The following is a 17,172-nucleotide window of genomic DNA, read 5'->3' as shown; positions in this document are numbered from 1 at the left end:
CTTTGATCCCTGGTTTCGCCCAGCGTTGCTGCCCGCTATTTTGTCGACGGTGCGACCAGTGAGAGGATCATCTAAGGACCACCCTACTTGCCCCGCCCAGCTCCGTGTCCATTCTCCTTGAAGCCCCGTCCCCGCCTAGCCACCGCGCCTGCACGTTCCAACCCAGGCGCGACTCCCTGAAGCCCAGGGGGCGCGGCTCCCGCTTGGGGTGGCCTAAAGGCACGGGGCTTCGAGGACTGACGCAGCGTGATCCCGGTGTGGGCTTGCCCCTAGCAGGCTGCCTTCAGCCCGACGCCTTCGAGACCGTGGTGGGACTACATTTCCCAGAGGGCGCGGCGGCGGCACACACGCCCACTTCCTGCCGCGGTGCGCTGCCGGCTCTCGCGAGTCTTGTGCGGCGGTGGTCTCGGCGGCCGGGGTCCGCGCGGGGCGGGGACGCGACCGCAGGGGGCCGGCAGTGCCCGGGTTGGGCGGGTGTGCCCGAGAGGACATGCGGGGGGCAGCGAGGGTGGCCGGGGGCACGGGGGTCCGCAAGCTGGGGACCCCGGCTTGGCGAGGCGCCCTCCGCACAAAGCCCGGGCCGGGCCGAGGCGCGACGGCAGCGTTCCCGGCCTCTCTGATCCGCCGGGGACGGGGAAGGCCGCGCTCCAGGAACGGCCTCATTTCCCAGGGCCAGCGGCGAGCGGTGATCACGGGGCCCGAGACGAGAGGTGAGGGTGACAGGTGGCCTGGCGGGGTAGCCGGGGACGACCTCATCCCTTCAGGGTGAGGGGACCCAAAGTCTGGACGTTGAACGTGATTCAGAGCATCACGGCAGCCGTGCAGGGAGCGAGCGACCTGGACTGGCCGGGTTCACCAGACCGACGTTTCCGTTTCCATGGTCCCGGAGACGCGATACCCCGCCCCTTCCGTGGCCGTCCCAGGGGGAGTAGGGCCACGTCCTACCTGCCCCTTCACACCCGGCCTCACCCAACTGGTGCCAGAGTGTTGGGTTCTCCACCTGCGGAAGCCTTTTGCGGTCATGGCTGGTGGGAGACTCGGCAGGAAAGCAGCGTCTCCAGGCTGGTGAGTCAAGACGCGGGGTAGATAGACCTGACCGTCCCCTTCTCTCCCCGCCCCCCAGATCCGCCTTCCAGGGATGCCGCCCTTGTCCAGCGCGAGAGGCACAAGCAGGAGGCAGCGGCGACAGGAAATGAACCCGGAGCCACGTCCCAGGTGAGTTCATGTTTCCTGTCTCCTTTCTGAAATGCAGCCTTGCTTTTCAGGACTGCGTAATGCTTGTTTTCTTTAAAAAAAACTTTCAGGTTATTTTTAAACTTTATTTTCCGACTACAGTTGACATACTATATTAGTTTCAGGTGTACAGCATAGTGGTTAGGCATTTATATGGTTTATTAAGTGATTTCAATATTTCAGATACCCACCTGGCACCATTCATAGTTGTTACAACATTATTGACTATATTCCCTATGCTGTACTGTACAACCTTGGGAATATTTTGTAACTGCCAATCTGTAATTCTCAATCCCTTCACCTTATTTTTAAAATCCTCGCTTGAGGATATGTGTACTGCCTTTCTTTTTTCTTTTTTCTTTTTTTTTTTTGAGAGAGAGAGAAACATTGATGAGAAACATGGATGCGAGAGAGAAGCATGGATGGGTTGCCTCCCCTATGTGCCCCAGCTGGGGATAAAACCTGAAACCTAGGTGTGTGCCCCGACCGGGGATCAGACCTTTTGATGTACTGGAAGATGCTCAAACCAACTGAGCCACAGGGCAGGGCGCAATCCATTCATTTTCACCCAAGCCCCCAACCCCATCTGGCAGCCATCTGTTCTCGGTATCTATGAGTCTGTTTCTGTTTGTTTATTTTGCTCTTTTGGCTTTGTTTAGCACAATACCTTCTGGGTCCATCTATGTTGTCACAAATGGTAAGATTACTTTTTTTTTTCCCCCCTGTGGCCGAATAATAGTCCATTGAGTAAATGTACCACAGGTTTTTTTAATCCACTTATCTGCTGATGGGCACTTGGGCTGCTTCCAGACTGGCTATTGTAGATAACGCTGCAATGAACATAAAGGTGCTAAAAGTTTTCAGTTTAAGAGCCGTGTTCTGGAAGCTGGTTCCCATTTCCTCCCATTCTAGTGAGTGATAGGCTGTGGGGTAGCCCAAGGCCTTCCTCGTTGCTTCCTCTTGATCCCATTTAGTGTCCCTTCTTTGTAGGCCAAGTGACTCAGCCCCTCCCTGTGCTATTTTGCTTTGAGGGACTCTGAGGAAGCCAAAAGGTACTCCTCGGGGGAAACAGGACCGCTCCATGTGGCGTACCTGGTTTGTTTGGTGTTTACCTCGTGCCAGCCCCTGGAGAAACAGGGGTTGAGCCCTAGCCCCTTCTCAGCCTTGTGGTGAAAATGTGGAAGCAAGAAGGGTCCAGACTGCAAGTGCTTGTACCAGTCCTGTTAGGCTGTACCTTGGCGGTAGATGAGGGAGTGTTTACTGTAAGATGATTTTGAGCCATGTTTTGTTTTCTTTTTTAAAGATTTTTGTTTATTTACTTATTTATTTTTAGAAAAAAGGGAAGGGGGAAAGAGAGGGAGGGAAACATTGATGTGTGAGAGATACACCACCAGGTTGCCTCGCATGCCCCCAACTGGGAACCTGGCCCACAACCCAGGCCTGTGCCCTGAACAGGAATCAAACTGGCGACCTTTCAGTTTGCAGGCCAGCGCTCAGTCTACCGACCCACACCAGCCAGGGCTGAATTCTTCTTGTAAAATAATAACAAAATATTTTCCCGTAAGGATAGACTTGCTTTTGCATTTTTGTTTGTTTTTAATAGCTCTTTCTCATCTTTATTTAGATTACAAGTTAAAGGACCTAATCAAATTCTGACAGCTGAAGCAGGTTGTGTACGTGCATGTTTTCTCTGGTGTAGTATGACTTTGTGAAACCCATGTAGGAAGCTCCACGCCTCTGTGGTAGCGGCAGGGATAAGAATAGGGCCTGCACGTTTGAGAGTGTTTTGCATCTCCTGGATGGAGCAGGTTGATCCATCGTCAGGTAGAGAAAGTTTGTTTCATCTGGAAGCCATGTTGTCTAGTGGACCTTGTCACTCTGTCAGGGCTCATGGGCATCAAGCAGTATTGCTGTTGTCACCGTGGAACCTTTTAATAGAGGCAGGGTCACATACTGGTCACAGGCATGGACTAGGGAGCTGGGCTGCCCAGGGTCAGATGCTAGCTCTAGGCTGTGATCTCTGTGTAACCATAAGGCAACTTAGGTGACCACATTCCTTCATCTGGGAAAATGATAAAGGCAGCACGTGCCTCCTGGTTCTTGTCAAGGTTACTTAAGTTGATACATGTAAGGTGTCAGCACCCAGTCAGAACTCAGTGAGTGTCAGTGGTCGGCATGTCACACCCTCGTGATTTGCTTTAGAAATTTGCAGGCACGCCCTTAGGTGACATTCATTAACCACACAATGTGCATAACGTGGGACGGCCGCCTCCGGCCCCCAGTTCTTTTTGTATACATAGCTCTGAAGCTGCGAATGGTTTTTATGTTTTCTAGTGGTTGAAAATCATTGAAAGAAGAACAGTATTTTCTGACATGTGGGAATCAGGGAACGTCACGCTTTGGTGCACACAAAGAGGCTCCTTGGAGCACAGCCCACTCCTTGTCCAAGGCTTCGCTCCCGATCTGGGAGCAGAGTGGAGTGGTTGAGACAGGCTCTGTGGCCCTGAAGCCCTTGGCGGAAGGACTTTGCTGGCTGTGATGTGGAGGGGAAGCGCGTGGCCTGTGGAGCCAGACTGCCAGGCTCAGGTCCTGGCTCTGCAGGGGACTGTGCGATCTCGGGCCAATCATAGCTCTGCTTCCTCACGGGTCCCAGGGGGCAGGAATCGGACCAGCAGTTGGGGTGGTTGGGGTTGTTGTGGTATGACGTAGCTTATGTGTCAGCGTCTGGAAGTGTGCCTGGAATATTGTGAACACCTGAGCTGTGATTGTTATTTACAGTAAAAGGTATTGGCAAACACCAGTTGTATTGGCAAACACAACAAAGGTATTGGTTGTGGGCATGGACAGACACCACAAGAAGGCACATACACTGTGGATGTTGGATCCCTTGTGAGCCCATGTGGGGTTAGAGAGTTGAGAGGGACCCTTTCCTATTAAGGAAAAATCATCAAACCCACAAGAATCCTTCTGGGAAGTCTAAGAAAATGTTAACATAGCTGCTTCAGTTTAGAAGCCCACGCGTTTGGTTTTCTTGCCCAAGACAATGTGGTAACAAACGCTAGAGAAATGGACGTTGTTTTCTTTTGCATCAGAAGACTCATAGAGTTACTGTAAAGACGCTGTAAACATATTATAAAGATTATTAAAACATAATTAGTAAAGAGTGTCTGAAAAATAAGTGAATATTTGAAAAAAATAAGTACGATACTTGCCAGCCCCAGAGCAGTTAGAATCGTAAGACTGGAGTCTGTGACCGCGTCTGCTATCAGCAGGTCACAGGCACAGAGCAGCCTGTGTCTGAGAGCAGCCTGTGTCTGAGAGCCCGTCAGCCTGTGTCTGAGAGCCCGTGTCTCTGAAATAGACACAATTTGAAATAGTTGCAATAAAATGACTTTTTTGTTATTAAATCACTTAAGTTAAGATTGATGTGTAAAAAGCTACCTGTTTTTAATGCGTACCACTTGATGAGTCTGAGGATAAGTCTACACCATGAAACCATCACCACCATCAAGACCAGGAACCAATCCATCACCTCCCAACGTTTACGCCTACCATTTAGCATAACATTATTTTTTTTTTTTAAAGATTTTATTTATTTTTAGAGACAGGGGAAGGGAGGAAGAAAGAGGGAGAGAAGCATCAATATGTGGTTGTCTCTCATGCGCCCCCTACCAGGGACCTGGCCCGCAACGAAGGCATGTATGTGATGTATGTGATGGGAATCCATCCAGCAGCTTTTGTTTCGCAGGCCAGCTCTCAATCCACTGAGCCACACCAGCCAGGGCAGTGTAATATTTTTGGTCGTAAGAACCTTTGACATGAGATATGCCTTCTTATACTACACTGTTGTTAGCTGTGAGCACTGTGCTGTGTAGGAAGTCTCCGGCGCTCACTCACCCTGCACACCTGGAAGTCTGTCTTCTCCGACCATCACATGCCAGCTCCTCTTCCCCTGGGCCTCTGGCAGCCACTGTCGTCCTCTCTTCTGTACGTTGGATTGTTTTATCGTCCACATCGGGGTGAGATCATGCAGTATTTGTCTTTCTGTGTCTGGCCTCGTTCACTGTGCATTGAAATGTTAGAGTTCCAGGATGCTTGACGATTTCTACTGCTAAACCATGCACAGTTTTCAAAATTAAAGACATTTAGCAAATTGCCGGTGTGACGTGCGGGTCAGCAGCAGATGGACACAAACAGCTCCAGAGCTGCTGTGGAGTCTGTCTGGCCAGATGCACACTCCTGCCCGTTATTTAGCCTGCAGGTCTGTCCCTCTGCTCTGGCCACGTGCTCCGCGAGCCCACCTGCATGTGTGTCAGACCAGCTCGCTCAGGTGGGCGCACGAGTGCGTCTTTGGCTCAGGGTTCAAGGGGCCATTCTTGGCTCTTGCCTGCAGATATTACCATGTTGTTTTGTTTTAATGAACACGCAACATCTAGTGAAGTCACACACAACGCCCTCGAACCCCGTGTGGGGAGTGGGGATTGGTCGTGTTGTTCTGAGGTTCATGCCCAGGTTTATTTCTCCATCCGTGTGCTGATGACCCCAGGCCCCTCGAGTGTCTTCACATGGAAAATGCTCTGCCCGCGCTGAGCGTGGAAGAGTTTGCCTTTGTGATTTATTGTTTGAATTGATGTCGAAACTGTTTCTCGCTTGTCCCTCTTTTCACCCACATGGATGTGCCAGTTCTCCCGGGCAGGGGCTGTCTCCATTGTTTTCTCTTTGGAGTTTATGAGATTAAACTAGATTCTCTTACCCAAAATGAAGACAAGGCCACCCTTAGATCCCTATGTCAGTTTGGGAGGGCTTCCAAGACAGAATGCCGCAGACGAGGGGAATCCAAACAACAAAGGTTTCTTTTCTTGCAGTTCTTGAGGCTAAAAATGCAAGATGACGGTGCCGGCAGGGTTGGTTTCTCCTGAGGGCTCCCCGCTCGGCGTGCGTACCCCCTCTTGCTGCCTCCATATGGTCACCCCTCTGATCCCTTATTCTTGGTGTTACTGGGGGTTAGCACTTCAATATACAAATTGGGTGACACAGTTTGGTCCATAGCAGCCCCCGGTCGTGAGGGGCACGAGCGCTGGTTGAGGGATAACGTGGTTCTGTCCTTGCAGAGCTTGGTGACGTTCGGAGATGTGGCCGTAGATTTCTCCCAGGAGGAGTGGGAACGCCTGACCTGTGTTCAGAGAGTCCTGTACAGAGATGTGATGTTGGAGAACTACAGGAACCTGGTGTCTCTGGGTAAGGGTGTTCCCGCCCTCTCTCGCACCTTCCCTGTCCGCTCCCGTAACTTGGAATTGTCACGCTTTGAGCATCTAGTCCTCTCCCATCTCAGACCCACCTCCTGTTTCTTTTTATGGATTTAGGACTTTGTTTCTCAAAGCCCGATATGATCTCCTCATTAGAACAAAGGGAAGAGCCTTGGATGGCCAAGAGGAAGTTGACCAGAGGCCGGTGCCCAGGTGAGCATGGGGGACCCAGGTGGGAGAGCTGCTGGGAGTCACATCTCAGCAGCCACAGACATGCAGGCTCATCAGCAAGCTCTTCCCAAGCTCTGGGCCTGGAGGGCAAAGTAAGTCCTCTTGAAAGTAGACTCCCCAGGTTTTTACCTCCACGTTGCCCCCCTTCCTCCAGACTTAACTTTATTCCTACAGTCTGGGTCCATTTTTTTCCCCAGTTCACTCAGACCCTTTGATATTCAGACTTACATAGTCATTTCCTTTCGTTCAGAAATCTTTGGCTGACTCTTATGTCGTTTTTACTATCTTACTTCTTTTTGATGAAATGACTGATTTATGGACTTTTTAAAACCAGTCCTTCCTGGGTGTCAGCTCTGAGCACAGCCATCAGGTACTGGTTGGTGTCTGCCGGTGAGAATCAGCACCTCCCAGGGGAGACAGCGCACGCCTGTACGTGACTCAGGGAAGTAGAAATCGCCGTCCTGCATGTGATAAGTGGAAGAGAGACTAAGAGGAGGAAGAAATGCATTCTGAGTTTTCAGGCCAGGAAAAGGGGATTAGAGCCTTTAGCACACTGTTAGAATAAGGTTAGGAGATGAGTTTGGGCCCAGCCATAATTGATTTGGGGTTCACGTCGATTGCCTGGTGCAGACAGGTAGCACGAGATTGGGTGATTGCTCTCAGAAGAAAAGAACGTGATTCTGACTTGCTGGACTGTTTTTACAGATATTGTGATGCTATTTGTACCACTAGGGAATACAGAGAGATCAATCAAAGCATTATCTCTGGAAAAACAAATTAATCAAGTAAGACAGGAAGTCAGAATTGCAGATCTGTTGGACGTTACTGTAACAGGAAATGGCGAGGATTCCCAAAGGCTGGAGAATTTTGTGAGACCCCTCTTTTCAAATCATGCTTCAGAGGGACCGTGGTATCGACAGGATGGGTGATGACAGTGACAAGTGACGATGGCTCGTGTGTGTTGTTGGGGCGCAGAACTGCAAGGGTGTTTTTGTGAAAGTTTTCCTCTTAAATTTCGTGTTTAATCACATTTTTATTAGTAATAAAGGAGACATATTGAGCTAGAGGGGAAATTTTTGCTGGATAAAATGGAGAAAGTGTCAAAGCAACTTGAAATGAATAAGCCCAGGTAAGGATTATACAGTGTTTCCTTTTGTAGCCTCCCCTCCCTGTTAGTCTGTATTTGCCACATTTTATCGTAGATGTAAATTTTTGTGAGCTCTCTCATCTGATCTTTGGTTTCTTTCTTCAGTCTCCTGCTAACAGCATAATGTGCCCTGCTTGGTCAGCATTTCGGCGAGAAAGTTCATACATTTAGGATGAAAGCGGCAGAAATTGGGGAATGTAAGGCTGGTTAGTCAGGGAAATGCTTTCAGAATGACGTGTTCTCCTGAGGACTTTAGTTCATCTGATTACATTCGGGAAGTCGTCTTCATTCTGATCCATAGTGAAACCGGTGCGTACTGTCTTGCTGTCTTTCAGACTGGCGGGCTGTGCTGGAGGCCGCGGAGTTGCCTGCTGAGGGGGACGCATGTGAAGGCCCATGGTCCGAGGCTGTGCTGATGGAGAGGCTCGCCAGCCACCGTGCGCAGTGCTCCACGTTGGGGGAACGCTGGGGTTGTGGGGCTCCGTTCGAGAGGCAGCCGGTAAGTCAGACCGTGCATGGAACGGAGAGGGGATGTTCCCAGGTAACTTGCATGAGGCAGAGTTTGCAAGATTTGCAGCAGGGTGTTAGGCAGAGGAGAGGGTTTGCAGGCACGGCTTCCTTGTTTCGGTGGCTCAGGGTGGGCAGAAGTCAGAGCGAGAAGACAGTGTCCTGTATTAAGAAACTCATCCCAGAATAGAGACGATGCCAGCCCTCTGAGCACAGTGCGCCCTGCAGACAGGCTGGCCCCCAGGAGGAGGAGCACGCAGCCCGGAGAAACATGGGAAAAGCTGGGGGGATTCATTCGTAACAAGTCTGCTGAGAGCAGAAACGTTTGACGTGTGGTGAACATGAGGGAACCTCGAGCAGGGCCGCAACTCTTCCTTTTCGTCAGCGGTTTCATATGAGAGGAAAAGCCTGCGGACTTACCCAGTGATGTGTATTGAATGTGGGGCAGCTGTCAGTCAGCATGAGAAAATTGATACTGTGTGTAAGCTCATTCTCCTCTACAGAATTATAAATTCTCCATGGCAGGAACAGATTCTCCCGTTTTTCTTTCTTTCCCCCAAAACTTATGTGTTGTGACAAGGCACAATCATTATGTGACCCAAATCACTTGGAACCTAGAATTCTCAGTGTGTAGACACAGCCCAGCCCACCAGAGCCGTTGGAGGTTCATGAGTATGGTTTGGTCAGAAAATGTGTTTGTGCCATTTCAGGGCTTGGAGACCATCGCGGACATGGCCACCAACGTCTCCCAGCAGCTAGGGCCAGCTCGGGAGAGCTTCCATGAGAGTGTGATCTGGGAGAAGCCCGACCTAGAGGCGGCAGGTGAGGCTGTCCCTCCCCCAGATCTTTCTTTCCTCGGTTCCAAATTGTGTGTGCGCGTGCTAGGTCTTCTGAAGTGTGCGCTGAGTTTCTGCTCTAGGTTCCTAAGGTAAGAGTTGCCCCTGGCAGAGCTGAATGTTGGTACCATCATTATGCTGGAAGCCCTGTCCCTGCTGTCTGTCGGGCACTCCTTGCCTTCCTCCCCGCTTCTTCTGTAACATCCCATTCTCTCAAAGCCCAGGGACTGGTTCTCCGGAATGCCAGGAGCATGGGCGGACCCCCTGTTTTTTCCTGCATGCAGGGCGCTGTGTTTCTGGGCCAGATGTGGTGTCTGTACTGGACCGGGGGAAGGAGCCATGGCTGGTGAAGAGAGAGCTGACAGGCGACATGCTCTCAGGTGAGCGCGGGAGGCCCGGCCTGGGAAGGCCACCACAGCTGAGATGTAGCTTTCCCCGGGGCCGAGTCCTCACTGACGTGCCGGAGAAAAACCCTACCACGTCCTCTCGGGCTACAGAGAAAATGAGGTCTGCCCTTTCAAAATTATTTTCCTTCCTCCTCCTTCCGTGGCACTCCTGCCGGGTAGCATTCCTCCTGTTCCCAGCCACTCAGACGGGCATCAGCCGCTTGGTTCCTCCAGTGACCTTTCCTGACCCGATGTGCATTTGATCTGTTACCAAAGGGTTACCCCTCCATGGTCAAAGGTCTGTTCACTTCATGCCTTCATTCCTGTAAGAACCACAAGTTGGCCACGCTGCTTGGCATTGGCAGGTGGTTGGAGAGAGGAAACTTACGCATATGTCACTCAAACCACTACTCTAATGGGGGAGGGATGTCAGAATGTGAGAATAAGACATATTCGTGGGTAACTGGCATGAAGTAGACCTGGCAGCATTTTCAATAAGGCATTGCAGGGGCACAGGAGAGGATCCCAGGAGCAACCTTGTTGTCACACAGGGTAAGTGGAAGTTGAATGGCAAGAAAGCATCAGTGGAGGGTCTTTCTCGTTTGATACACAAGAGAAGGAAAAGAAATTTTTTTAAGAAAAATAAAAGCTTGTAGAAAATATAATCTTATCACCTGTCTGGATGACCTGTAAACACAGTATGTTAACAAGGCAACACTGACCCCTTTCAAGTCATGATGAACAGATATTTTTTAATGTAGTGGGAATTGTAGTGTATATTCCCTCGTGCATACAGATATTTTTCACATACCTTCCAGGTTGTACATAATCAATTAGGTTACTTCACATTTATTGACATGAAAAATATACATGCAGTAGGAATCTTTATGGAAGTGAAAATTATATGTTTTAGTGATTGCTGTGTTCCTGAATCTGAATACCGGCTAGGCTCTGAAAGTTTGCTTTGCATTCAGCAACTCTAGTGATGACAAGAAGAATGGATTTAATTGTTTCCTCAGAGCACTGGGTATTTTGATGAAAACCCTTGCTTATTGCCCTGGCCAGTGTGGCTTAGTTGTTTGGAGCATCATCCTGTCAATCAAGTGGTCGCAGGTTTGATTCCACTCAGGGCACGTACCCAGGTTGCAGGTTTGATCCCCAGTTGAGGCGTGTGAGAGAAGGCAACCAATTGATGTTTCTCCCTCCCTTCCTCTCTAAAAGCAATGTAAGAATGTCCCTGAGTGTGGATTAAAAATGTATATTCTTTTTAATGCTTATTGTTTGGAAAAAGATTATAGCCTAAAGTTATTTTTTTAAATTATGAAAAGAGTTGACTATTTTCTCTAAATTTGGATATTATCTTTATCCTTGTATAAAATCTTTCTCATTTATACCCATTTCTCTAATTGTGTCACAAATGTTCCAAGTCCCAGTGGCTTTTTTTTAAAATATTTTTTTATTTTTAGAAAGGGGGAGAGAGAGAGAGAAACGTCAGTTGGTTGCTTCTCACTTGCCCCCAGCTGGGGACCTGGCCCGCAGCCCAGGCATGTGCCCCGACTAGGAATTGAACTTAGTCAATTTGGTTCATAGGCCAGCATTCAATCCACTGAGCCATACCAGCCAGGGCAGTCGCAGTGACTTTTTTACATAAATACACCAATTCTTTGATGTATTATCCCAAACTGTTGTTTACATATGGTAATGAGAGTTTTTGTTTTAATTAGGCCTTATAAAGTGTGATATGTAAAACTTTGAAAAATTTTATATAGTCTTATATATTACTTCTTTTACGATTTCTCCTATTTGTGTCCTTAGAAACTAGATACATGTAGTTCTTTATTTTTTTTAATGGTTGTCTAGTGTTACAATATATAGGTATACCAAAATTCACTTAATTGCCTTACTGTTGAGGACATTTGAACATTTAGGTCTTTTCCAGTTTTTACTTACAATAAAAGCAGTCCAGTTTGCACATACATCTTTGCATGATCAAAATATATATATTTTTAAAGTTTCATGGATATGGTGCTGTACTGTTGGTGAATAATATGTGAGAAACCCATTTCTAGACATCTTCACCAATAGTAATTGGTTGGTTGGTTTTTTAAAATTTTTGCCAAGATATTCGATGAAAATTGAGTTTTATTTAATATTTATTTCCCAGAAGCTTGTGGTGTTGAGAGTGTATACATTTAAATCCAGTTAGAATTCATATTACATGAATTTATACTCATCACTCACATTTCTATTGGGTCCCCTTTTTTTGCCTTTATGTAGTGTGGGTACAAGTCCTGTTTTGTGAATATGATACATTTTTTCTTAGTTTTGTGTGGTCTGTAAGTTTGCATGATGTTTCTTGCTATATGGTAGTTTAAATTGGGTGGTATCTTCATTAATAGAAGGATTTACTTTTTTGACTTTTTCCACTCATAGTTTTTCTTTTTACTAATAGATACATTATTCCCATTGGTACCACATAACAAATTTGTTTGGCCTTCTTTCTCTTATCTGTTTAATTCTTTTCTTGCTCTTTTTCTAATTCTGAGCACATAAAGTCTTCCTTTCCATGAGCACAGGGTATCTTTCCATTTATTTAGGTCTTCTTAATTTTATTCAGCAATGTTTGATAGTTTTTGGCATCAATCTAGCACCTCTTTGGGTAAATTTATTCCTAAATAATTTCTTCTTTCAATGCTAATTTTTATGGAATTGTTTTCATAATTTCCTTTTTAAATTGTTCATTCTTAGTATATACAATGCGGTGATTTTTGTGTGTTGCTCCTGTATCCTTCAGTTTTGATGAATTAACTTACTATTAGCTCTGACACTTAGCTTATGAATTCTTTTCGGTTTCTGTATATGAAGTCATGTCATCTGCAAATGTGGATGCCTTTTATTTCTATTTCTAATTGTTCTGGCTAGAATACCCGGACCAGTGTTGAATAGAAGTTGTGAAAGCACGCATCCTTGTCTTGTTTTGATCTAAGAAGGAAAGTTTTCAGTGTTTATTTGTCCTTTAAAAAAAGACGTTCTCCTCTTTTCTTTTTTATCATCATCTTTTTCCAGACATTTGTCTCTCTGTATCATCCCCCCAATACCAATTTCATCTATATATATTTATTAAGATATAACTACATATGAACAGTTTTTGGTATATGCAAGCTGTTTTGGCAAAAGGATTTGCAGATATATTCACTCTTCCCTATGAGGTTCAAGACTGAGCTAGGCTGTATACTTTTCCAGTAGTATATATGGACATAATTAAATATAATATTAAGAGTTATCATTATAAATACAGTCTCTTCAGAATGAGAAATTAATTTACAAGACCCTATCCTCAATAACTAGCCAGGAAAGAAGGGAAGATTTTGTCAGGCTTGTGGACGCAAGCAGGTAAACAAACATAAAAATGATTTTATGGGACCACTGAGCCATGGCCATCAGTTGGCAATGTAGTTTTGTTGAAATTACTCAAATAAAATGTGGTTTACAGAAGCATCATTTTCTTATTGTAGGGGAATAATTGGCCTTTCAGATACTCCTCATGAACATCATTGAGTATGGTCTCTTGTGCTTTAGCATGTTTTTTGGAACAACTTTTGTGATGTGATGACTGCCCTGACATCGAAAGCAGGATGGACGGACAGTGAGAGAGAAGTTAAAAATCAGTGCGTGTCATAGTGTAGTTTTAGGTGGTGTGATTTGCAGAATGTGTTTTCAGATCTTTACTCTTCTGATATGTAACCAATTTTTCATATATATTTTTTTCTACTCATGTCTTCTAAGGTTCCTGTATGAATTCAGTCTGGGGTCTCTTTTACATACATTATAAGCTGCATGTTTAAATGCAATAGCTTTTAGAAATGCATAATTTATGTGGTTTAATTCACCATTTACTGAATTCATTTACAATTTTCCTTTTAGCGTATATTTTTCTAGTATATGATAAAGGAAATATTTGTTTTCTTGATATGTTTCAGGCCAACAATCTGTACATGAGACCCAGGAATTATTTCCAAAGCAGGATTTATTTGCTGAAGTGGTAACAGACAGAACTTTAAGCGCTAATGTGGAATGTTCCACTTTCAGAGAAAATTGGGATTCTGAGGGTGTGTTTGAAAGGAAGCTGGTAGGTCAGGAGACACAATTCAGGGAAGAGACAATCACTAATAACAAAACCCTCTCTAAAGAAAGAGAGCGTACGTATACCAAATCTGGAAGATGGTTCCATTTGGACATTTCAGAAGAGAGAGTTCAGAATCATGATTCAGTTAAGAAAAGTTTCCCCCAAAATACAGTCATAACAAAACATGCAGGAATCTGTGCAGGAAAAAAACTTTTCAAATGTAATGAATGTAAGAAAACTTTCACCCAGAGTTCATCTCTTACTGTTCATCAGAGAATTCATACTGGAGAGAAACCCTATAAATGTAATGAGTGTGGAAAGGCCTTCAGCGATGGCTCCTCCTTTGCCCGACATCAGAGATGTCACACTGGCAAGAAGCCCTATGAGTGCATTGAATGTGGGAAAGCCTTCATACAGAACACATCTCTTATTCGTCACTGGAGATATTATCACACTGGAGAGAAACCCTTTGAATGTGTCAACTGTGGGAAAGCCTTCAGTGATCACATAGGACTTAATCAACATAGGAGAATTCATACTGGAGAGAAACCGTACAAATGTGATGTGTGTGACAAATCCTTTAGGTATGGCTCATCCCTTACTGTTCATCAAAGGATTCATACTGGAGAGAAACCATATGAATGTGATGTTTGTAGAAAAGCCTTCAGCCATCACGCCTCCCTCACTCAGCATCAAAGAGTGCATTCTGGAGAGAAGCCTTTTAAGTGCAAAGAATGTGGGAAAGCTTTTAGGCAAAATATACACCTTGCTAGTCATTTGAGAATTCACACCGGTGAGAAACCCTTTGAATGTGGGGAATGTGGCAAATCCTTCAGTATCAGTTCCCAGCTGGCCACTCACCAGAGAATTCATACTGGAGAGAAGCCCTATGAATGCAAGGTTTGCAGTAAAGCCTTTACCCAAAAGGCTCACCTTGCACAGCACCAGAAAACTCACACAGGAGAGAAACCATATGAGTGTAAGGAATGTGGGAAAGCCTTCAGCCAGACCACACACCTGATTCAACACCAGAGAGTTCATACTGGAGAGAAGCCCTATAAATGTATTGAGTGTGGGAAGGCCTTTGGTGACAACTCATCCTGTACTCAACACCAACGACTTCACACAGGGCAACGGCCTTATGAATGTGTTGAATGTGGAAAGGCATTTAAGACAAAGTCATCCCTTATTTGTCATCGCAGAAGTCACACTGGAGAGAAGCCTTATGAGTGTAGTGCATGTGGCAAAGCCTTTAGCCATCGTCAGTCTCTTAGTGTACATCAGAGAATTCATTCTGGAAAGAAACCGTATGAATGCAAGGAATGTAGGAAAACCTTCATCCAAATTGGGCACCTTAATCAACATAAAAGAGTCCATACTGGAGAGAGGTCCTATAACCATAAGAAAAGCAGAAAAGTCTTCAGACAGAGTACACACTTCGCTTCCCAGCGAATTCATGCTGGAGAGTCATCAACTCGCCCCTCTTTACCCTCTACATCAAGTCCTGTGGATCTTTTTCCCAAATATCTCTGGAACCCATCCTCATTCCCATCCCCATAGTTTCAATGTCATTATTTCAGCTAGACTACACCAACTGTTTAAGAACTGGTCTCTCTGCTCTTCTGTGTTTGTCCTCTACAAGTTTGTTTTCAACATGGCAGTCAGATTGATTTAGGCATAAGTGTAATTCCTTAACTTTTCATGTGAAAGCATGCACTGAGATTCTTTAAACTGGTTAATGCCTAAGATGCTCCTAAAACAGTGCCTTGTCCATCCTAAGTGTTGAGTCTTTTTAGCTCTTTTCAAAACATTATTTTGGGACATGGAAGCATTACCATAGTTACCTCTGAAGAAAAATGATGCATAGAACAGGCCAGGAACAGGAGTTCTGGGTTGTCAATGAAACTTTGCCTATGTTGGTTTAAAATTTGATTCCATAATGTTGAGTTAGTGTTGTGATTTTCCAATTTATCTGCATAAATGTAAGGTGCGCTTGGTGAGGAAACTGAACTTTACCTCTGACAACAGTTTCAGAAAGTATGTAGAGAATATGGATGAGTAGGCCACCCGGAACAGTCAGAAAAATGCAAGCTTCATATGAACAAAGTTAAAAGTACAGACATGTTATTCAAGAATTAGAAAATTTGGCAAGATTTAATCTATTGAAAGTTACCTGGACTCATAAATGAATTTTGTTTAACTCTCAAAATACCATTAACCTGGGGTGCACTCATCAAGAGTAGGTAGGGTTCTGCAAACTGATTCATGGCTGAAGTCTCACTGACTGTTTTTGTATGGCCGATGATCTGAATTGTTTAAAAATGTTTAAATGGTTGAACAAGTGAAGAGAATGACATTTTTATGACAACATGAATATTCTATGAAATTTAAATTTTAATGTATGTAAATAAAGTTTTATTAGGTCACAGCCACATTCTTTTTTTTTTTTTTTAAACATACTGCCTCTGGCTGCTTTCACTCTACAAAGTCAGAGTTAAGTACCTGTAGCAGAGACAGTATGGCCTGCACAACTTCAAATATTCCAGTCCTTTTACAGAAAAAGTTTGCTCGCCCTTACTCTATCACAGAGAAGTAATATACAAAAGGTTTTAATTATTTCCTTGAGGAAAATACAACTCTGAGGTCAACAAGGAAAACTGTCAAGTAATTTATAAATAAAGGTGAAAGGAAATATGAAACCATATTAAACAAAATATGTCAATGAAAAGATATTTTTCTAGATGAAATACTCAACATTGTTAAAATATCTGTAAATTGTTTTTCACAACAGAGTTCCAGTAGCATATGTTTACTTTGTTTTGAAAACACATAAGGAAAGATGATTTGTAGATCAGAGCTGGACATTTTAAAAATAAGTTTCTTTGCATGTGTGATTTTGGTTATATAAAAAGACTTTGTTTGGGGGAGAAATGATGTTCTGACAGTACATTACTTACCCTCCAAAAAATAAACAAGCCCCCACACATTTACACCTTCCAGGGAAATATTATACAATGGTATATAATACAGATGGATTTTCTAAGTAGAACATGGAGTCCTAGAAAACATAAGGAAGAAAATAAGTTGGCCTATATAAAGATTTTAAACTTTGGCATTGTAAAGACACCAAAAAGACGTAAAAGCTAATTGACAGAAAATATATACAGCTTGCATTAAAAAAAAAACAAACCTATGCTATTTAGGAACAAATGCTATTACATGTACAAGGCAGTGCAGGGGAAACTGACCGCATACCAGCAGGCCTGTCACAAATGACAAATTCAAACAAGCAAAGAAAATTTGTGATCTGCTTAACCTCACTAACCAGAAAATTACAAATTAAATTTTCTCAGATGAATCAAAGTCTAAAATCTGGAGAATATCCAAGAACTGTTACCAGTGTGGGAAAGCAGGTACTTGATCATCATTAGCTGTGTAAATTTTTCTCATATCGTTTTGG

General features: G+C 44.8%; 1 protein-coding gene across 1 annotated transcript; it reads left to right on the top strand.

Annotated features, from left to right (window-relative positions):
* Positions 1 to 566: 566 nt before the first annotated feature.
* Positions 567 to 16,046, top strand: ZFP28 (ZFP28 zinc finger protein). Its single transcript, XM_054588288.1, has 8 exons — positions 567 to 710; positions 1,124 to 1,215; positions 6,345 to 6,471; positions 6,597 to 6,692; positions 8,193 to 8,356; positions 9,075 to 9,186; positions 9,485 to 9,580; positions 13,567 to 16,046. The coding sequence occupies exons 3-8, from the start codon at positions 6,438 to 6,440 to the stop codon at positions 15,270 to 15,272; spliced, it is 2,208 nt and encodes a 735-aa protein (XP_054444263.1). The 5' UTR covers positions 567 to 710; positions 1,124 to 1,215; positions 6,345 to 6,437; the 3' UTR covers positions 15,273 to 16,046.
* The last annotated feature ends 1,126 nt before the right edge of the window (positions 16,047 to 17,172 follow it).

This window comes from Pteronotus mesoamericanus, unplaced genomic scaffold (genome assembly GCF_021234165.1).
Source record: "Pteronotus mesoamericanus isolate MK-2021 breed Mesoamerican mustached bat unplaced genomic scaffold, CSHL_Meso_final scaffold_128, whole genome shotgun sequence".
Lineage (NCBI taxonomy): Eukaryota > Metazoa > Chordata > Mammalia > Chiroptera > Mormoopidae > Pteronotus > Pteronotus mesoamericanus.
The sequence above is the reverse complement of the archived record's forward strand: the minus strand, read 5'-3'. Positions and strand labels throughout refer to the sequence as shown.